General features: G+C 35.7%; 3 protein-coding genes across 6 annotated transcripts; 2 read left to right on the top strand and 1 right to left on the bottom strand.

The window, feature by feature from the left end:
* LOC18782178 lies at nt 4,752-5,523 on the top strand. Its single transcript, XM_007215082.2, has one exon. The coding sequence runs from the start codon at nt 4,851-4,853 to the stop codon at nt 5,274-5,276; it is 426 nt and encodes a 141-aa protein (XP_007215144.2). The 5' UTR covers nt 4,752-4,850; the 3' UTR covers nt 5,277-5,523.
* On the bottom strand, nt 5,978-11,189 carry LOC18784378 (putative methyltransferase NSUN6). Of its 3 annotated transcripts, XM_020560607.1 has the most exons (13): nt 10,743-11,189; nt 10,357-10,615; nt 10,114-10,261; nt 9,658-9,795; nt 9,135-9,197; nt 8,700-8,821; nt 8,167-8,407; nt 7,361-7,572; nt 7,065-7,165; nt 6,885-6,966; nt 6,696-6,757; nt 6,561-6,625; nt 6,333-6,420 (listed from the first exon to the last, which is right to left on the bottom strand). In XM_020560607.1, exons 1-12 carry the CDS (start codon nt 10,928-10,930, stop codon nt 6,580-6,582), a joined length of 1,662 nt encoding a protein of 553 aa, XP_020416196.1. In that variant the 5' UTR covers nt 10,931-11,189; the 3' UTR covers nt 6,333-6,420; nt 6,561-6,579. The 3 variants fall into 3 exon arrangements, with proteins under 3 accessions (XP_020416195.1, XP_007215485.2, XP_020416196.1); XM_020560606.1 differs by lacking the exon at nt 6,561-6,625 and having other exon boundaries at nt 5,978-6,420; nt 7,361-7,520; nt 8,163-8,407; nt 10,743-11,185; XM_007215423.2 differs by lacking the exon at nt 6,561-6,625 and having other exon boundaries at nt 5,978-6,420; nt 10,743-11,184.
* Nucleotides 12,235-15,787, top strand: LOC18782019 (persulfide dioxygenase ETHE1 homolog, mitochondrial). 2 transcript variants are annotated; one of them, XM_007217685.2, is made up of 9 exons: nt 12,235-12,729; nt 12,811-12,939; nt 13,121-13,228; nt 14,023-14,157; nt 14,357-14,398; nt 14,504-14,563; nt 14,645-14,698; nt 15,187-15,211; nt 15,341-15,787. In XM_007217685.2, exons 1-9 carry the CDS (start codon nt 12,487-12,489, stop codon nt 15,445-15,447), a joined length of 903 nt encoding a protein of 300 aa, XP_007217747.1. In that variant the 5' UTR covers nt 12,235-12,486; the 3' UTR covers nt 15,448-15,787. The 2 variants fall into 2 exon arrangements, with proteins under 2 accessions (XP_007217747.1, XP_020416510.1); XM_020560921.1 differs by lacking the exon at nt 14,504-14,563 and having other exon boundaries at nt 12,386-12,729; nt 14,615-14,698.

Raw genomic sequence — 22,409 nt, 5'->3', positions numbered from 1 at the left:
AACATGATCTAGCAGTGTACCAAGTAAGGTACAAATACTTACAACCTTTTCTGTCAAACATAATGAAAACTCAAAACTTCCAAAATTTAGGGACACAAATGATGTTTGAGAAGACATAGTTATGGATTACAACTTCTGATCTGGGAAACGTAGTTATGGATTTGAGAAGAAACAGTGCTCTATCTTTTGAATACAATTAATCTAATCTATGGAAATGAGAATTCGAAATTGAGTGCAAGAAGGGCGAGCTCACTGCTCTGGCCAACTGGCCTAACCTATGTCTGCAAAGCAAAGAGGTCTTATCAACAAAACTTTTATCTTGCATATTGTTTCTTTGAGAAGTTTATCTTGCATATTATTGGGAGAATGAAGATTGAGCACTGGATGTGACCCATAATTAAGAGATATTAAAGACACATTAAAGGCTTCCTAACAGAGAAACTGCTCTGGTTGGTGCTTATTTATGAGGAATGCTGATCTTGCCCCTTGAAGTACACAGTTGCCCTATTGCCCTGAAAGATTAGGTTTAATAGCTGGGGCCTCAAAATTATGATTTATATGGGTCACATCACATGTGGTGGTTAGATTCAACATTGTTGCTTTCACCTTTCTTTCATCAGAGATGATGCTGAAGTTGATGATCTGTGTTTGTAGCTAAAAATTCCAACAAAAAAAGGGAAAAGATTAAGGAACCATGTAGCTATCTTTGTTGCACATCACCTTATTTACAAGTGTCATGAAATTGCAGAAACTTGATAAATGATAGAGAAGCTTCAAGCTTCATGCCCTTCTATCAGACACCAGCTCCTTGATCCACCATATCGTACAAAACATGGGCCCAACAGTGTTTTAAAATGACCAAGGGATGACAAGAAACGTTCTAACAGAAGACTTTTTTGGGGGGGACCATAAAAAATATTTGTATCGCCACACTTAGCACACTCTAGTACCAATGAGTGTGAAATCATTATTCATCTCGTCTCTTGATGAGAGTGATAGATACATAATTGTATATGTCCGCAGACAAAAAAGTTCACTTTTCATGTGAGGTAGACTCTAAAATGGAATATGGCATCTTGAAAAGAGATTTGGGCTTGAGTTGAACCGAGCCGGGCCCGTAAAAATTCGGACTGAACCCAGCCTAGTTTACAGTTCCCTGGCCCTCAAATGTGTGAACTTAAACTCATGGTTAGTTGTGAATTGATGGAAGGGGTGAACATAAAACAAATACATCCATTTCACGAGTCACTACATTTTGATAAGCAAGTAATCCTTTTGCAGAACTTCCTTTGTTTAGTAATAAACAACAAGGTTTAATTTAGAAAAATATTCACAAAGATATTTCTTGCGTGAGCTGTGCTCTAAATACTTCAACTAATTATGAATTAATTAGTACAGTTGGTTGAATTTCCAGGCAAGCATGAAACATGAACAGGAAATCTCAAGATTAATCCAAACATCCCCATCAAAGAAAGGACTATCCATGCCTTCACAATATGAAATTTTTATAAAAATTTAGTTGGACTGACCAAATAACTAATTGAATCTAAATTTTTCAAAGAATCATGCATTATAAAAATTTGACCAATCAAAATTTGTCGAAATTCGGATTATTTTTTCTACTTTTATTTAAATATTTTTCATGCTATAAAAACCATGTATCAAGTGCAACACAAAAAGCTCAAAACTCAAAACTCAATGAAGGGCTGGAAATTAATTAAAATGGGAAGCTGCTGTTGCTCATCAGCCTATGTGAGCTTAAGCTGCAGTGAGACAGTGGAGAGAGACAGGGTTAGAAAAGGTTATGTCCCAATTCTGGTGGGGAAAGAAATGGGAGACATGGAGAAGCTATGGATACCCATCAAGCTCCTCAGCCATCCAAGAATTGTTGCACTTCTCAGAAGGTCAGCCCATGAATTTGGGTTTCAACAACAAGGCTTGCTTAAGATTAAACATGATGTTCATCTTTTTAAAGGTATGATAAAGAGCATATTATCAAAATCAAAACAAAGAACATTTCTATGTAATTAATGATCACCTATTCTAGCTGCATCTTCTAGAATCTCTCTCCTGGCTCCTTCTATTTTTTGGGAATTTCACGTCTCGGACATTTAAACTTTCACATCTCATTAATACCTTGTTTTGATTAGATGTTCTGCCATATTGTTTCCAACATTTTAACCTTCACATCTCATTAATATCTTAGTCACGATTAGGTACTAATTGGTTTTAGTTAGATACTCCGATATATTATTTTCAACGGCATCAAATGAATGAATTATACATAATTAACTGTTAAACAAAGCTGAAGAAATTGCACTTCAATAGTGTAAAATTATCTTTTTAGAGTGCTAATAACAGCTCCCTTGAATTGACGTGGAAAATAATAATTGTAATACTCCGTCATAGAAAGATCAACTTCCTCCAAACGACAACGTTTGGATCTTCAAAGTTTTGTAATCTATGATCTATGAAATGAGCTCATCTAGATCTGCATGCATGCAGCATGACTTTGTTTAAAGAAGTATATTTCTTCAAAATAAATAAATAAATAAAAATCTCCTTAGAAAAATAAAAATAAAAATCATGACTTTGAAATCTATGAAAACTAAAATAACTGGAGGTCTGGCTTTATCCCCCTAATCAAAATCAATTCAGATTTGGCCAGAAACATGCCATACAAATTGTTTGGCACAATACGATAAGGAGCATTGGTTTATTGATATTCAAATTTCAAATCATGAAATTGTCCAGCACAGGATTAGCAGTACTCGAGCTAAAACTGAAAGCCTCAAATTGGGTAATGCCCTACAATAAGCGCTAGAGTTCCTCTCGACGTCTGTTCTTTATTTAAGTACTGATTGTCGATATGATATTGATAAGGTGTCCATATTAATATCATGTCATGTTAATAGCAAAACGTACTCCGTCCTGATTTCCGGATTTATAAAATGTTTTAGCAAGGAGGATGGACAGTGTCCGTGTCACAACAATATCCCTATATCTGATATATCCTCTGCCCCAATCTTTTATAAAATGTGATCTTTCTATAGAAGGAAATTCTGGTATCCTCTGCCCCGATGTTTCATAAAATGTGATCTTTCTATAAGAGGAAATAAAATGTGTTTCACATTCTACAGATTGGCTCCAGATCTCATTAGTTTGGCAACCAATCAATCTATATTTCTGGTAGAACACTGAACGAGGCATGTTTTTTCAATTATTTGCCATAACAAAAATCCATTCTTCTTTTTTTGGTAGTATAGTTTATATAAATAAAGATTCGTTTGTGTTAAAACTACATCGTTGTAGAAAATAATTTCTTTTAGCATTTGTTGGGAAAATGTAAATGTTTATTAGATCATGTTTGTTATGTTATCGCTTCCTCTTGGCCTGTTCTTATGTTCATACTTCTGTTGAACTTTTAATTTTATTTTTGGTCAAAATCTGAACTAAATCGAGCGGTTTTTTTGGTTTAGCGGGTTTTTTTTAACCAACCATTGTTCTTGAATATATATAGTCATCTTTTATTGAGGGATCCCATAATTAATTTTATTTCAGGAACACTCTTTAGGGTCCCTTATAATATTTTTTTTTCAACGGTCCAAACCGTCTAATTTTCAAGTCTTCATTCATAGATCATTCTTGCAAAAAATTAAGCAAATTGAAAATCATTAAGGCATCTAGTTGGGACCAATAAAATAAACGAACACAGTTCAAGAAAAGACTATAATAGCAACTATTTAATTGAGTTGTCAAATGATTTCAGATTCAAGTGATTTTTTGCAGAGATGATCTTTGATGTAATATCTAAAAACTAGACGGCTCGGATCATTGAAATACAATGTGTGGTGGGCCCTACAAGGGTGTCCCTATGAGAGTCCCCTCAATTGAAGCTCTATATATATAAACAATACAAACGATAGTCTAAACTACAAGAGAGATGAGAATTTCTTACACAAACTACCAAGTTGCCAAATATTGATCAATCTTTCCAATATTGGCTCAAAAATTCATTTCATAATCAAATCGAAATAAACATTTTAGAATAAAAGGCAATTGTTCCACTCACAATTGTTGTGCTAGCCAGATAAAACCAAACCCAAGAAAAAGAAAAAGAAAAAGAATTGAAATGAAACTTTATATGGTGCAGGAACAACAAGTACATGTACTCTCGTGATAGCTAAAAGCCTAAAATGACACCAAAAAGATACCTAAAAACAAGATGAAAACATGTGCATAATTCACATGCACTGAACACAATGACAATGACCAGCAACCATTGCACATGCTGCTCATCCCCTTCTATTGCCCTTTTTTTCCATCTCCCAATGAGCAAAAGAATTGAATGAGACCAAAAAAGCACACTCAATGGTTCATCTGAATTTGGTAAAAGTGCATGAGAGGTACACACCAAATTACCAATAAAATTGTAGTCTTTTTCCTTCTAGGCTTAGAAGATTGGGTTTTCATCAAAGATATGGTTTTTGTGCATTATATGTGTCTTGTTAGGAGCCATATGTGATGTCCTATATGGTAGAGTTTTCCAAAACCTAGTTCATTATTTGGCTTTTTTCAAATCTTTCTTGGTCCCCCATATGTGTACACCTAATTCTAGCAATATTAGGTACATGTAATTTTCAAGATGTCCCATGATGCCAGTAATCTGTGCCCTTGACAAGTTGACATGGCAATCGATATGCCTACTTGGGCCCTACCTTATCACTATATAAATCAATATTGTATTCCAAGGTTTTTACCCAAGTTCTCTTAAAAAACTCCACTTCTTTTCCTTCGAAAATTGTTTCTTCATTTTGTGCACTTTTTAACAGCTTTATTTTCTGTCATACATGGCCTCTGATGATGTATCAGAAAGCATGCAGCTTGTTCTTGGTAAAGATGAATTTGAAGACTTTGAGGTCACAGAAGTTGATGGAGCCCTCCTCTGGGACTTGCTTGAAGAGTTGGAGAATGAGGAGGAGGTGAAGAAGGATGGGAAAATAGGGGATGTTGATGATGCTAATAGCATGACAGATGGGCAGGTTTCAGTGGAGCAGCATGATGAGATTTGCACCCCTGACTTAAAGTCGGGAGATGTAGACATGGCGGAGACAAACCCATCATCATATGAAATGGAAGCTTGGTTTGCAGATGACACGGTGGGAATGGTGGATTTTGGTTGTGTCGTTGGAGATTTTCCACAGTTGCATAATGGTGTTCATATTGGAGCCTCCTGCAATGAAATAACTTACAATTGCTTGTGGGGAGATACTTGATTATAGGGAAAATGTGTGCTTATGGATGTGTAGGGAAGAGTAATTAGAAATGTAAAAGAAGCATGATCCATGGACCACCTCTACCTGCGCATGTAATATAATATATGCATGTCGCCAGTTACTAGAATATTTAATTTACTGCCATCTTAATTAAATAAGTACTGACACAATTTCACTTAAATTTTTGTGTGTGATAGTCACATAGTCATGTGATATGTGATGTTATTAATATAATTATATTACAGTACATGTATTTATATATTAAAATTATACCTTAAATTCATGACATATTAATCATGTCATCCACTCATATTATAACATTAAAATTGGTATCATTATGTAACGATATCACGATTAGAACGATTAGACTGACCTTATCCAATCTTGTGGATAACATTACTCTGATGATACCCAAGGTGTGCATTAAGCCAAGCTACAAGGACGGTGTCATGCACCATGACATATCAATTATATCGTCCACCATGTTATGACATATAAATTGGTATCACCACATCACATCACGATGTCATGATTAGACCTTGGAATTTCTCCAACATTGTGGATAACATTACTCTCATGATAGCTAAGGTGCGCATTAAGCCAATTTACAAAGGGGTGCCTTGCACCATACGGTGCTAGAAACCCCACTTTAAAATATCATTCATCATATCAGCAAAGTAGATAACGCACACAAACTTCAATTTAAAAGACAACTAACGCACGCAGCTTCCTTGTAGCATTCGATACAACTCATTCATTCATAAAAGTTATGTAGTGGTCGCTGAATCAAGAATCCAATCATTGTAGGAAACTGTCATTTATACTTGTCAAGAACTTTTCTTTAATACAGAAACTTATAGAAGATGTATTCTTAATCCATTGGTATTCTCTAGTGTATGAAATATTGAACCTAAAATGAATGACCACCTTGAATGATATTCCAGATAGAGAAGTTCTGAATTTGAGTTAGACTACACGTCGTATTCATGGGGAGAAGTTCTGATCTTGTCAAGATGAAGAGTTTTGTAAGTCAGCCTCATTTGATCCAACCACAAACTTGGCTATGAAAAACCCGATTGTGTCAAGCGGGGACGATGGATCAAACCTCTGAACAAGTTCTTCCTCACCAGGTCTTAGCCACTCCCTGTGACGTCAAGCATGTAAACTGGTTATTTGATTTGATTTTTCTTTTCCTTGGTCAACAATAAAGACTTGCTATTGGACTGTGAGTCATCAATCATAATGAAGAGCAGATGATGATTTAAAGCGACAAACATTACTAACTCAATAATGACTTTTTCTTTCAAACGTAAGAAAATTCTTCTAATTGCGTGTTTCCCAACTTCAATCTACAATAAAGAGAAGCGTACTAAGAATGATGTAAACAACTGCATAAGACATGGAAATGAATGAACTTACTCAGTATATCCATCAGGAAATTCAAAGCGCCCAACAAGACCAGGTCCCCCGATTCTTGGATGCTGAAAATCAAAGTCAATAGCAAATGCAAAATCAGAAACGAGATACTGATACTTCCTCATTGTTAGGAAAAAAATTTGACAAATTCAAGAAACTAAATTATATAGACCTCCCCTAAACTAATCGAACCTGTGGTGCCAAGGAGAGGAATTTATATGTATCCAAAGCATATCGAACCAAAGCTTCATTCTCTCCAGGATTTATTGTACATCTAGAGACAAAAAAGATACAGAAAGTTCAGTTCAATAGTAGAAAATAGACATACAAGAATAAAGTTCAATAACTTCCATGTTAGGCATATCTACTAACGTTGAGTACACAATAACTCCACCCGGGCGAACTAACTGAACAGCCTGATCAAACATTCTCCTTTGATATATCGCATGCTTTCTCAAGGATTCGATTGTTTCCTGGAATAAGCAACTAACTTTATCAAACACTTACAGAATGTTAACTACTCTTACTTGTAACTAAAATACCTTGTATATGCATATAAACATAAGACATTAACAAGACAAAGAGGCATTTAAAGTATAAAAGAACAACCAAAGAAAAGAAGAAACAAAAAAAACTACTGTGAATATGTATTGATTGGGTTATAGTACCTCTCCAGTAAATAGTCGAGGTCTTAAGCCAAGGGCAGAACAAGGTGCATCAAGAAGAACTCGATCAAAGCTGCTGGGAGCAAAGCCTTTTGACTTCTCAACCTTACCACCCAAGCACTGATTTCTTCCTGGACCATTCCGTTTTCTTCGCATTTCCTTCCTGATGTCAGCTTTGCTAATGTAAGAACTCTCAATCGCTTTTTCATTGCTAACTAAAACATTGAGTTTATTAGAACTGAATTTCTAATTTCACAAAGAAGCATTTGTCATGCATATAACAAAACCGAAAGGGTGACTACTGTAGCATTGGTAGGGAAAAGAAAATTACATATGGAAGACATATTCTAATAAAGATTTTTATACCATTCCACTAGTTTAAGGAGGTTATCAGCTACAGTGAAACTCCTGAAGAATTAAAAACTAAGCATACCCTTAAGCCCAATGAAAGGTAGGGGAGGAGGCCATGTAGGATTGAATCATTTCAATCCACAAAGTGAGCGGCCAATTAACCTCCTGTATTCCGATAAAACGAAAACTATAACTCAACCTCAAGTAAGGGTCCAGGGATATAAAATATATTTCAACTTTTAATATATTTGATCATCTAAAACACCACGTTAAGTTTTTAGAATGCATAAAGTCACAAAATACTGAAAGTTCATTTAATGAGCTTGTTCACAAATTAATATCATTATAAACTGCTATACTGATTCCAACAAGTTCCAGTTCCCAACTATCAGAACCAGAATACAGTGCACAACTATGAACATTGGTCTCATGTACCCATACGAGGAGAATTTACCTACCAGCTTTCTTAAAATCCTTCTCAGCATTCAACCTTTCAAAAGTAATTGATTCAATTTTCTCTACTTCTGACTTCATGAAGTTGGAATCTTGAATGTGTCCACCATGATTATCCTTAGCACAAGATGGATCAGACAAATCTTCAGATTCGTTCCTTACACAAACAGCTTTTAGAGCATCAAGTTTATATGGGGTTATACAACTCAGGCCCATTTCAGCAGCCAATTTGTGAATACCCTGCACCTGCAAAATATAGTGGGGCATAAATAACACATGAAACCCGAAGCCTGCAAACAAACCAAGAAGGGGGAATGTTCATCATGGGACATTGAAAATCCCAGATCAATGGACTTAATTTTATCTTGCCATGATATGATGTAAATAAGGAGCATAGACTCTAACCACCTATAAGAACTGCAGGAGACCACATGGAGACGCCTTAGATAAGGAACTGTAATGCACAATATGACTTAAATAGGATTCCGGAATCATAAAGGAGACTTTTTTTAATCACATCTCTAGTTAGGAAGTTTACCTTATTGTGAGATCTATCAACAGCAACGATTTCTCCTTCATCCTTCATAAGAATTGCTATTGCAGTTGTTTTCCCTCCCGGTGCAGCACACATATCTAGTATACGCTCACCTTTTTGAGGATCTAAGACATAAAAAAAAAAACAATAACAATAATTAAATCAAAAAAAAAAAAATTATCATCAAATATTCTAAGATGAGCGAAGTAAGCAACAGCTAGCTAATTCCTATGGAAGGAACCATCCTTCACAACTATGATCGATTGTAGAAATATTAATGACACCATTAAAGAAAAACCATGATACAGATCACTACTTTGCAGAACACCTATAAAATGATGTAGTTTTTGTGAAACAGAAGCATTCAGAGTCAATGATTATTAGGAAACAACAACACATGTAAATTCCTGTAGTTAACCACAACACTGTAATAGTTACCTAGTGCACGAGCAGCGACAATGCTTGGCAGATTTTGAAGAAATATTTCCCCCTCAAGCACGTCTGGAAGCCAAGACAAAAGAACATTGGAGTTATAGAAACTTTGTACATAATGCAAAACCAAAAACACACACCATTCCAGATAAGAAAAAAAACGCAACGATCAAAACAGAAAGCAAACCATGAAAGTGCAAGCACCTACTCATCAATTAGCAACAAACAAAAGATATACCATAAATAAAGAAAATCAAAGTTCCCTAATTTAAGACCCCTGTCGGTTACTAAAGAGATTATCTTTCACAGTATGAAATAAAAATCTGCATTAAACAATCCATGTAATATTTATATGCAACAAAGAATGAACTAAAAACCACGTAAAACACTTGATAAGCTAGAGGAGGAGCCATGCAACATCTTCAGACGACATGAAATTCATTAAAAGAGAAATAGGAGTATGTGCTTTTGTACTATCTATTTCCAAGAAAGTCTTCACTATAATTTGTGGACAAGTAATGAATCATACCACGAAAGGAAGGCAGATGAAATACTCTGTCACTCATATCCACAGCAAGCCCTTCTGTAACACGGAACATCCCGGACCTTGACATCATTGCTCTTCCTTGGCCGATATACAGCCCACTTCGTTCAAGATGATAAGGATCTAAAACATCATTTAAATTAACATGCATAAAACCCACGGTCACTAAAGCAAAGTCACAATCTTTGTATTTACAACACAAAAAAGAATATGAGAAAAATAAGTAAATGTGCTTAAGATCAATATAATCATCACATGACAAAAGTCCAAAACAAAATAATAAAATTTCAAGCATCCATAAAATTTACATCATGTGCCCCTTACCATATTCTTTTATCCCACATTACCACCCATTTGCCAATCTTAAATCCTACCACCCTCCTTCATTAGTGATAAGTTGACTCTCCGATGGTGGTACATGAATAAATACACTAGTGTTACCTGTCTCTGAACCTTGCAGCACAGTCCCTCGAGTGATCCCAACGCCCCATCCACCATCAACACCAGGCTGCTCAACCGAGACTGAAACCGCAACCAATTCCCCTTTCTCAACATGAGCACTGCAAGCCAATACACCAGGAACGTACACCTACATGTCAAAAGACAAAAGCAAATTCATCCCAGCTACCACTGAGTGAGCAAAGCAAAGCAGAGGCAAATCAAAAGAACACAGAAAAGGCTAACCTGGGCACCTCGAAGAACTGCCTCGGCACATTTCCGGCTCACAAGAACCTCCTTTGGAGGCTTCCCATCTGCAGCATAACCATAATTAATGGCGTGAGGGCCTGAGCCCCTCACAAACACAACGTTGTCCAGCCCTGCGACTTCACACTTGGAAATGTCAGCTCTGTTTTCTTTCAGAACCGCCGTCAACTTGTCAATGACGGCATCGGGCGTGGTCTTGAGTGTGTTCACCCGTATACAGGAGTAGCAAGACGGGCGCCTAAGCAACCCAAAAACAAAACAGAAAAAAAAATTTAAAACAAGGCTCATGAGAAAAAATGAAATGCACCACTGAATGGGTTAATAGGGAGAGAGAGAGAGAGAGAGAGAGAGAGAGAGAGCAGTACGTCAGGGCTTTGGAGATGCGAGAGAAATTCTGGGGTCCATAGGCATTGGAGAAGTAGCTTTCGAGCTCAGCGTTCCAACGCAGAGTTGGGTTGTAAGAGTAACGCTCTGGGAAATCTTCCATGAGTTTGTGCTGATTGGTGAAGAAGCTGCCGATGGTTTTGGACAAGCCCCAAGCTTTCTTCTTCATTCAAAGAGGCGGAAGGGAAGCAGCAAACACCATTTTGCTTGCTTGCTTGCAGCAGCTCCAGAGACTCGGGCAATCGGGCTTGGGGTTTTTGGTGGCAAACTGGGCCGGGACTAAACCTTTTTCCTCAGCGCAAGTTTTGGGCTTCGAGTTGTTTTGGGGGCCTATTTGGCTCCAAAAGGAAGGTTTGTGAGGATGACACAATTTGTAGACGCAAAGAAACCATTTGTAGGAGAAACACTCTCATATAATAGCGTTTTTTGTTATTTCTTGTCAATAACACTACAATATTGTTGATGCTCAAAATGGCCCGGCCAATAGTGAGTCCAACTTAGTGATGAGGTGTGATGGATGATGGATGAAGGTGAGGATATTCACCAAGTGTGTGAGGATTTGGGCAAACGATAATGTTTGTTTACATTTGTACAAGGGGATTAGACCCAAATATAAAGATAACAAGTGAGAAGCCCAGTCTAGTGATCTAGAAGAGAGAGTCCAAGGCCTAAGGGTCTAGATCCAAGACCCGGATCCCCCTCTAAGGAAAGAGCAGTCTTCTTTTATAGGTGAGGGGGAGTCCATCTCTTGTAGTTTTCCGATGTGGGACTCCTCTTACTCTGCTTAGAGTTGTGATTTGTGGTGGTGCTTCTTGGGCTAAGGTGATGACCTCTCAAAGCATGGCACGTGGATGATCTAGCCTAGCTAGTTGCTCGGTCAGTTACGGTACCAACAAATATGTAAGCTAACTTTTACAAGTATTATTGTGTTATTAATCGGGAGTAGAAAAATAGTGTTATCTCTGTTATACAAATGTTATGTTTCTTTTGTTTTGGTGAGGAAGTTGCAATCTTTTTACACAATTAATTGAATATATTTTACTACAAACAGTTCATTATAAACCTTGTACGGTTAATGGCTTCAGTCATTGGTTTAGTGACTTGCACACGTGTATGATTGTCATTAACATTCTACCTTATTAAACAATAAGATATAATATTTAAAATTACATGAACGATTTACGACAAGTAACTCATTTAACATTTATTGTAATAAAATTAAAGTCAATTACCTCTAAGCGTAGATTCGAAATGACGATAACTAAATAACAACAACATAACTCAACTAGCACTCCCTTCCACCGGATTAAAGTTGAATACGAGCAGAATATGAATGAGAATAAGGCTTACTCACCATCCTTGATTAGTGGTGGCGAATGTTATCATCATATTTTGTGTCATTGAATTGAATGCGTGTGATTCTCAAATAATGTGACCCTTTATTCTTAATCCGATTAGGACACAACATAACTCGCCCGAGACTCGTTGGCTGTCGCTCTCTTCATTCCCTCATCGGATTTGGCGCCCACAAACCAATCGCAATCCTTGTTGTTGCCGATCTCACACTAGACAACACAACTCGAAAAGCACAACAACAATAATAATGGACAACACTACCACCACCTTAAATAATGAAAAATAATAAAAATAATACAGAACATAACATAATAAGCAAATCGGCTGATCGATTTCATCGCTGTGTCCACCAACAACATTACAGGCCAAATGCTTCGAATCAGTCTCCTCAGATTTCTCTCTCTTCCTTCTCGCTCCTCTTCTTCTTCTTCCCTTTTCTTCAATCCCGTTTCTCCCTGTTCCCATTCCCAAAGCATGGCCACCTGTGCTTACACGACGTCGTCTGACTCCGCCTCCTCTGCGAAGCTCCTCTTCCGCCAGCTCTTCGAGAAGGAGTCCTCTACGTACACTTACTTGCTCGCCGACGTCGCTCACCCCGACAGACCCGCTCTGGTTAGCTAGCCTTTAAATATTTTGAATAAAAATTAAAACTTTATAATTATAATTAGGATTTTGATGAATTTTAATTTGCAGTTGATTGACCCGGTGGACAAGATGGTGGATAGGGATATCTCCCTTGTCAAAGAGTTGGGTTTGAAGCTAATTTATGCCATGAACACTCATGTTCATGCTGATCATGTCACTGGCACTGGCCTCATCAAGGTTTGGGCTTTCCACCTTCTTCTGCTCATCTATTTTTGACTTCTTTTGTTAATGTTGGTGCATTTGGATTATTCATGAGTGATCAATGCCTCTGCATTCTTGCTATTTGGGAAAAAAGTTTTGTTCTTTGTAACAACAACTGAGTTATTTGATGAGTATACATTTTTTCCTTTTGTGGCAGACTAAGCTTCCTGGTGTCAAATCTATCATTTCGAAGGCGAGCAACTCAAAAGCAGACCGTCTGATTGAAGCTGGTGAAAAAATACATTTCGGCGATCTGTTTTTGGAGGTTTGGTTAACACCGTGGTTTTTTTTTTTATGTTTAAGCTCTTTGCACTGTGTTACATGGAAATTGGAAGGTTTTAATGGCTTCTAGAGGAGTAAATGTGTACACAAGCGTACCTTTATATTCCCTCTTTTAAAATTATTGAAGAAATCGAGTATGATTTGAGGTGTAAGTGGGAGAATCATTGTAATGCTTGTTAGGCCAGCCTTGGAAATGTGTTATCTGCTTCCCAGTGATCATCACAGATATTTCATATACCAGACTTTGTGGTAATTTTTTCTCCTAGGTGAAGGTATAAAACTTACTGGGTTGATTAAACTGGAGTGTTTAGCCCAAATCTGCCAATAGTGTTAAAGCTCAGATTGAGGTTTTGAATACTAAAGAGTCGGCCTTTATTGAATTAATTGCTTTTGGGCTGATAAAGTAGAATGAATACAAAACTTAACTGGTATAGGCTGTGGTCTACCGAGTTCCTCTTCCTGTGAAATATATAAAAGTGACCAAAAGAAATAATTTACTGTACTGGTCCTTACTGATTTTCAACTAGGTAGTTTTATATGTGTACACAAAGGGGTGTGCTTGTGTGTGTGTGTTTGTATGTGTTCATATACGTTTTATACATGTATCTTATGTGCATATGTGGCGACAAATTGGCCTAAAGAAACAACCTACTGAAAGAAGTTATGTATGTATCTTACTGGTTTTGGACTAGTTAGAGCTGTGGTTCTCTGTGTCGGGTGTGTGTGTATGTATGTGCCTTTGTATATATGTATCTCATGTGTGCATTTGTGTTGCAGGTTCGAGCTACTCCTGGGCATACATTAGGTTGTGTTACCTATGTTACAGGAGATGGGCCTAATCAGCCCCAACCAAGGATGGCTTTCACTGGAGATGCTTTACTCATACGGGGTTGTGGGAGAACTGATTTTCAGGTATAGTACCTTCAACTTTTGAAACTCTTTATAATTTACCTTTTTGTGACAAATTCTGCTGCTTCAATCAAAAGACAAGGAAAGCAAAAATTGAAAAACTAGCAACAGTTTGCCACTAGAAGAGTTGGCTTGTTCTTAAAACGCAACTGTTAAGGGGATTTACCAAGTTCCTGTGTTTGATTTATCTAATCTGTTGCAGGGTGGCAGTTCACATCAACTGTACAAGTCAGTTCATTCACAGGTAAGAACATGCTGAGCTAGCATACCTTTGATACCATAGGAAAGAAATGAGTTCAAACATGACTTTGTTAAAAGCCCACTTATTCTTTTGTGCTTACAAATCCAGATTTTCACATTGCCAAAGAATACGTTGATCTATCCTGCTCATGATTACAAGGGATTCAGTGTATGGAACTCACTATTGTCTATTTTTTCTGTACCCTGTATACCTAGGCAGCTTCTTATGCCACATTTGCTTGAGATGCAGGTTAGCACCGTTGGTGAGGAGATGCTTTATAATCCTCGACTCACTAAAGATGAGGTATATGTTTCGTTGTTCCAAAAGTGTTAACCCTTGTAGTTACTAAATTTAATGTTTTTCAGAAAGATGACACTGATACTATCTGGTTGACGATTGGATGATGATTTTCCTTTCTTGTCAAGATTTTGTATATCGACATATCTTGGGTCAACAAATGTTTGACTAAGATGTCTTAGCATGATTTTGACCTGGGGCGATATTAATGTGAAGGAGCCTCTGCCTAAAAGCACTCATCTAATTTACCAAGAATAGTTAATATTGGTGTTGCACAGATGTTGTAAAAGAATGTTGAGTTTTAAGGGAAAGTAGTGAGAAATGGATATTTCTTTTATGTGAGATACTAGCTGAATAAATTAGCAGTCACTGTAAAGAGTCTTGACCATATGCGCTGCATAGATGCAGTTTTATTTTTCATTTATCATATTGGTATTTTAACACTTCTTCCCGATATGAATCTAACTAGTTTGATTTTGAACTCTTTTTTACAGGAAACATTTCAAAATATCATGGAAAGTAAGTAAAACTATCTAGCATCCAATTTTTTAGAAGTAACCATGTCCAGTTTTAACTGTCATTTCATTGATTATATGATATATCCAACCATTTTAGGTTTGAGTTAAGAAAAATGATGTTTCTTGACAGATCTAAAACTCTCATATCCGAAAATGATTGACATAGCTGTACCTGCGAATATGGTTTGTGGATTGCAAGATTTGTCTGAAAGGCCTGTTGAGTCTGTGTCAAACTAGACATAGTTGCTGCTACGATTTGCATTTCAGACGAGAACATCGAAAGGGAGACGGCTTAACCACGTGAATCAATTGGCTACAATTTGACTGTACTGAGACCTTGAAAGTATACTGATAATGCCAAGAAAGCAGCTCTATATCCTATGACATCTCTCTCCTCTTCATTTCAAGAGATGACTTGTATTAGCTCTTTTGTTGTACAGTAAATTTAAAAAAAAAAAAAAATCTCTGGATGACTGAGCGAGCTGGCCGTGGCTATTGTATTAGAATGACTACATAAAACCTCCAATTTACTATTTTCCAGATTGAAAGCATCGTGCACCATCTTCTGCATTGTCCACACTTGTGTAAAATTCTTGTAGAAGTTCTGGCTTTCTGGATTTCCTTGCCATGTTCTTTCTTAGAAACATAACATTTTTTTGCTCAACAGAAACGAAACATTTGATCTCTGAGGATTTGAGAAAGAAACCTCCTTCCATTTTCTCTCATTTGGGCCTCATTTGGGCTTTTGATCGCACAGCCTATTTCCATCCCTCCAAATATTTTATAAAAATGATAAATTCTCTTTTTTGCCGAAGTTATAAAAAAAAAAAGGAGGGGATAAACTCAGACACAAGGGTAGCTTGAATCCTCAGCCAATCTAACTAACCCCTCAATGATAAAACTAATTACACTTATATCATCAAAATGATCTCTTTGACCTACTCTATTTATAAAAATTATAAAAATTATAAAAAAAACAGATTAGTTGATCATATAAACTACGGGATACTTTCAGGTAAACGTAGCATTCTAATGTGAACTAAGTTAGAAGACTAAAGTTGAAGATAGGGTTTAATTAGTGACATGCAAGTCTCTTCAAAGTTTTAGACTTGGACCCTAATGAGGACGGATTCTTGAGGGATTAAAAGACTTACTCAATTACGTAACTTACCTTTTCAGATAGAACTAAAATAGTTCAAAATAAGAATGAGTCTAAGAAAAACCTCCAAGGAAAAGAGGACGAAAAAAACAATTAAAAGTCCAAGTAAACCAAATTCGAAAGTCCATGCATAGAGTAGAGTTTCACATGCGGAGAATTGAAGAATAGATTTATAGAAAGAATGTGGTGGCATTTTTTTTTTTATTCACATCCAAATGCTAGAGGACAGATTTTGTAGTGGAAATTCTCATTAAATTTCCCAACCTTCAAGATCTTTTGCTTCCTCCAAGAAACAAGCACTTGTTACTGGCTTGCCTTCTCAACTTTGGGTATTTTTTGTTGATAAACTCTCTTGATCTTGAGGAAAACCTAACACCACCTACTTTTGTGTGTCAAACCAAAACTCTTCTCCACATTCCACCTTTTCCTTAGTTTAAGATACATGACCACTATCGCTCATTAAAAAAAAAAGATACATGACCACTATTTCTAGGGGAATGAAAATCAAAAAATAAACTTGTATATCACTTGGTTGTTTTGGTATTTTCAATCAATCAATCACATTTGATCATACATAATAACTGATTCATATGATGGAATCAATCAACAGTGTTATCTCGACATGCAAATTCTTCTCCATGTTTAAACATGATGTTGCCAATTTTCAATAATCGCGTAGTTTGTATTTTTGTATTGTTGTATTGTCACGAAGATGAACACATGGAATATTTAAGTAGTAACAATGGCATCATGAGCATGGCTCTGCAGTATATATGCACAACTATATTGTCCAATCAGTAAACGTTTTTCATGTGTTGAATACATTTTAGACGATGAGCTTTGATTCGAGTATGGCAGTGATTGTTGATTGTTGAAACTTTAACATTCCCCTGTATTATTGCAAGCTTGAGTTTGACCTGCCTTCACTTCACCTAACTAATTCCATATATATAGCGGACTTAGAAAATCTTGTTTCCACGAGACAAGAAGAAGAATATAACGCCATAATTTTCTGATAAAGACTCTCTCCCACTTTGTGGAAAGTGATTAGTGCATGGGTCATGACTACTTACTTGAAAATATATGCATGTGAATTCAATATTTACTTAAATTTCATCTTTCTGGTCTCCATTTTAGGTGTTTTAAAAAAAAGGACGTTCGCATCGCACAAAATCGGTCTAGTAAACGTTACGAAACAGCTGTATTTATACTCTTATTCATATGTTTGATCAAAATGAGATGAAATCGATTAGCACCAAAATAATGAACGGAAGAATACATGACTTGGGCGTGCTTTCTTGCCTACCAAGCAGATTGAATGATCAATCAAGAGTCAAGACCAACAATAAAGAGAGAATATAAATAATATTGTAAAGAAAAGGTAAATATGTTTTGCTAGATAAGGAATTGGAATTGAAATTGAAATGTGCTCTAGTTATGTTTTACATATAAATTCCATATTTCAAAGTCAGCACCACGTGGGAGCACAGACAAATTATACAGGAACACGACATTGCACACCAATTTTCCACTTTGAAAGCCCCTGAATTTAATAATGTTATTTTTTGGAGTCAACAATAATCCTTCAAAATCCATCCAAGGGGTCCAAATGCAGTACAAAACCGGCGTACAAATATTATTTTTTATTTCTTCCATTGTTGATAATATCAAAATATATTTAATATATATCGCGGCAACACGGCAAGTCTGTCTGCTCCAAATTCTACCAGCTACCTTCGTTTCTCTCTGTTTTGTGCTTCTGTGTTCATATTTCAAGGCGGTCATGGTGGGCGGTGTCTTGTTGAACATTCCATGTGGAAATTAATGGCAGACATTCTCTCTTATTTATTGGTAGACATGGTGAGGAAATTAAGCTAGCTTAGCTACATGCTTAATTCTCTTTTATCATTAACCAAGCTTCAAAGTTATGTTAATATTTTAGTCAAAAGTCACTTTTGGTTTCTATAATTTGACACTTCAACTACTTTTGACCATGTAGTTTTAATTTCGTCAATTTTGTCATTATAATTTTATAATTATAACAATTCAAGAACTATTTTAATTTCCATCAAATTATTTTAATTTTTATTATCTATTAAGGGGTATTTTGGTCCGAACTCGCATCCCCTCCCCAACCAGCCAACACTGAAGAACAGTCTCCTCCCCCCCCCCCCCCAAAAAGCTAGCAAACACAGCCTTAACTGACTGCGACCACAGCCTCCCAAGGCCGCCCCAACCCCAACAAAGGTGGGAGAAGCAAGCAAGCAGAGAAGCTAGAAAAAAGAAAAAAGAAAAAGAAAAATGGTTTTGAAAATTGGGAAGGTGGGTGGAAGCGAAAAGATGAAATCAAACTAAGAAAAAAGAAAAAGAAAAATGATTTGAAATTTGGGTGTCTGAGACAGCTAGAAAATGACTCACATTCAAGCTAGCATGTTTGCCTATAAGATGAAGATAGAATGTTGTCATCCAAACACATTGATCAAGGAGTTAAAAATGTACAAGTTTCATATATGCACCCAATAGATCTACAGAGAGTTGCTTGTTCGTCCGAACAGGCAATGTTGAATCATGCATGAAAGCAACACTAAGTATTAGTGGTGAGAGAGAAATCTGTAATGATGCTTCGAGGAATTCTCTGGGTAAAAGAAAGGGCGGGCCAAAACGCGATAAAGCTTGACGAAACTGCATCTACTTCTCTAATCCATGTTTTTGCATCTCAACAACAAAGCTTCCTCTATTTCTTCTTCTCCATTTCCTACTTCTTCCTTATGGCTGCATCTGTAATATGTGCTGGAGTTGGGGTGGCCTAGGCTATGACTGGCTAGGACCAAAATACCCCTGAATGGATAACGGAAGTTAAGAATAATTTGACAAAAAATAGGATTGTCCTTCAATTGCTTGAAAAATGAAACTACAATGGCAAAATTGACGGAATTGAAACTACATCGTTAAAAGTTATTGAAATGTCAAACTACAGGGACCAAAAGTGAAATATTTTTATTTCTTTTTGGTAAACAAAAGAAACGAGAACTATTAAAAAATGGAAATCATATCTGGAAAAGAATTAGAGTAATACACTAGACATGTCTACTTATCAGGAATAGGTATTTGAATGATTCCAATTCCTACTTCTCATGTGTATTGGAATGATTCAAATTCATGACTTCTCCATGTTTTTTAAAAGACTTTCCCGTATTTACTAACACATAAAGAATAAAAAATTACGTGAATTTCACTTTAAAATCCTTAATCAAATACCCTAAAAAATGGAAATGGAATCAACTAAGGGGGAGTAGTTGATCTGATTTCAATACCTTGATTCCCTTATCTAAATTTTCCGATTCATGACTTCTTCCATTTTTGGTAAGTAAACATTAAAGTGGTGATTTGTAACTCGAGTGATAATGAGCATGGATAGTATGAATATTCATGCCATATTAAAAAGAAAAAAAGAAACATTATATACATCCATTTTTGACAAATATTGTTTGAACTTTGAATACAGACCCTATCTCTTTTCCTCCTTTGTATTAAAAATTAAAAAAAATAAAAAATTCTCCATATAAATGTCACACTCTATACATATGTATTTTCTATCCAAGCAATAGTAGTACGAATAATTTGAAGCAACTTTCATGAGAAAAGAATATTCAACGGTATCAAAACACCGTCACATATTACAACTAATTCATCTCGAATCACTTTCAGATTAAGTTATCGTTAATTTAATTTGCCTTGTGCAAATTGGAAGACCATAACATAAACCACAAGCCCCAAACCACATAAATGGTGTTATCCTAGATTCCTGCTTTTACTATTTGGCTAAGAGCTGGTTAGGTAATAAGTCAAGGCTTTCATTTCCTGTCTGATATTTGTTTAGATACCTACGTCATACTCTAATTGATTCATTCCCCTGTTTATGCCCCTTCCTGCTTGGTGACTTCATTTCTAAAAGACCCAAAGCAACTCGTCAGCATATGACCAAATTAAAAAGAAAAATATACAAGTTCAATCAAGAAAATGTTCAAATTTGACAAATAAACTAAATAAAACGGTCAAACAGAGAAAAGTTCACTTTACCAACATCGAGATTGTCCTCAATTTAACTACATATATGTTGTAGTATATTTAGTCAAGTATTCGACGTGAAATATTACATTCTTTAACAATTTTTACCATGTCTTTACTGTAGTCACGGGTTCAAAATCCAAATGGCAAAAGTGAAAAAAAAAAATAAAAAATCATGTACCTTTAGTCAGTCAGATCAAAGTTAAGCATGCTTAGTTAGAATAATAGTATTAATAGATTAATTAGGCTGCTTGAAAAAGGGTCTTGAGCATTTGCATGATTGAATGACCATATCTGATCGAAATGGTGATGCCTGCTGAGTATACGTGCCTTCTGAACAATATTTTAGGGTACGCCAAAGGAGAAGAAAAAAGAAAACAAGTTTTGACTTCACTATACATCTGACAATGACGAGTGAATTTAAAATAACGATAGGAAAAGTTTTCCGCCATCTAAAGTGTGCATTGACTTTCGAGAACTTCACGCATAATAAAATGATTCTCTGTCTTTTGTTCCTAATGAAATATGAATCTATAACCAAAAAAATAAGGTTTAAATGTCGAAATGGTTCCTGTGTTTTACTTTATCGGTCAATTTAGTCTTCGTGTTATTAATTTGGCCAATTTAGTCTATGTGTTTATATATTTTAGCAAATGTGGTCCTTCTTGTCAAAATTCAATTGAAACTGAAGAAAAAAAATATTTAAATTAATTACAAATATTCAAATTCAAATAATAATAAAAACTTAATTATTAAAAGCGATGTTCTTGTATCCTCTAGCAAAGAAAGTGATAGTCAATCGTATTTTCTTGTCGCAATCATCTTCCTTCTCCACTACCGGCACACAATGTGTATTTTTTGGGGTTGAAGTGGGTGTAGTGAGAGTGGCTATGGGTTTGGGAGATGGTTGAGTTCTAAGCGTGAAATTTGGGGAGGCAAAACTTTTTTTAATTCCATTTTTAGATTGAATTTGGATATGTAATAATTAATTACAGTTTTTTAAATTAATTTAAAATATTTTTTTTTCCAGTTTTAACAAAATTTTGGCAAAAAGGATCACATATGCTAACATATACAAACACATGGATTAAATTGGCCAAATTGATAACACGGGGATTAAATTGGCCGATGAAGTAAAACACAGGGACCATTTTGACATTTAAGTCAAAAAATAATATAAAGATCACCTAACATAAATCGTTACACTTGGGTATTGGAATGATTGGGAGAACACGAAAATCATCCAATAAACCTTTACTTGACGTATTGTGTTGCGTTCCTCGTTCCTAAATATTGCTTGTATAAAATTAGTTTAAGTTAATGTTTGATAATTAAAAAATATATATATTAATGTGATAGGTATAAAAAGTTATTCCAATTCCTTCTTCTTCTGTGTCTCTTACTAACACATGAGTATTGGAATGATTTCAATTCCTTATTTTTCATGAATTTACTTTCTCTTATTATTAAGTTTCCCGATTCATGAATTTCCACATTCCTTACAAGTAAACATGTTATTTTTCTCACAAAACAAAAAAACATGTCATTATTTCTTTAAAGTTAACAAATAAAATACTTCGCATTCGGTATTTACTTTTCAAACTTTCCGTAATTTATATGGCTTTTACTATGTAATATAAAACAATATTGTAAACCAGTTATTTCCTTAACTATAAGAAAAGTAAACCAAAGTCCAAACCAAGACGAAAGAGTAGTTTTACCAAGTAAACTAAAAACTATTTGAGAGAGAGAGAGGCAGTCTGATGTTCATGTAGCGGCTTAGTGTGAAAGTATAACGGTATATATGGCAGTCACAGTGCCGTAAGCCAATGAAGCAGGAAACAGAGAGGAAGAAGCAGAACAAGATGAAGACCAGGTAAGCACTTTTACAGAACAGACCACACAGACAACATTTTAATATAATTTTATATTAAAACGCAATTCACAGCCTCTCTGTTCTTTCTTTTATTTC

Source organism: Prunus persica, chromosome G3 (assembly GCF_000346465.2).
Source record: "Prunus persica cultivar Lovell chromosome G3, Prunus_persica_NCBIv2, whole genome shotgun sequence".
Lineage (NCBI taxonomy): Eukaryota > Viridiplantae > Streptophyta > Magnoliopsida > Rosales > Rosaceae > Prunus > Prunus persica.
The sequence above is the reverse complement of the archived record's forward strand: the minus strand, read 5'-3'. Positions and strand labels throughout refer to the sequence as shown.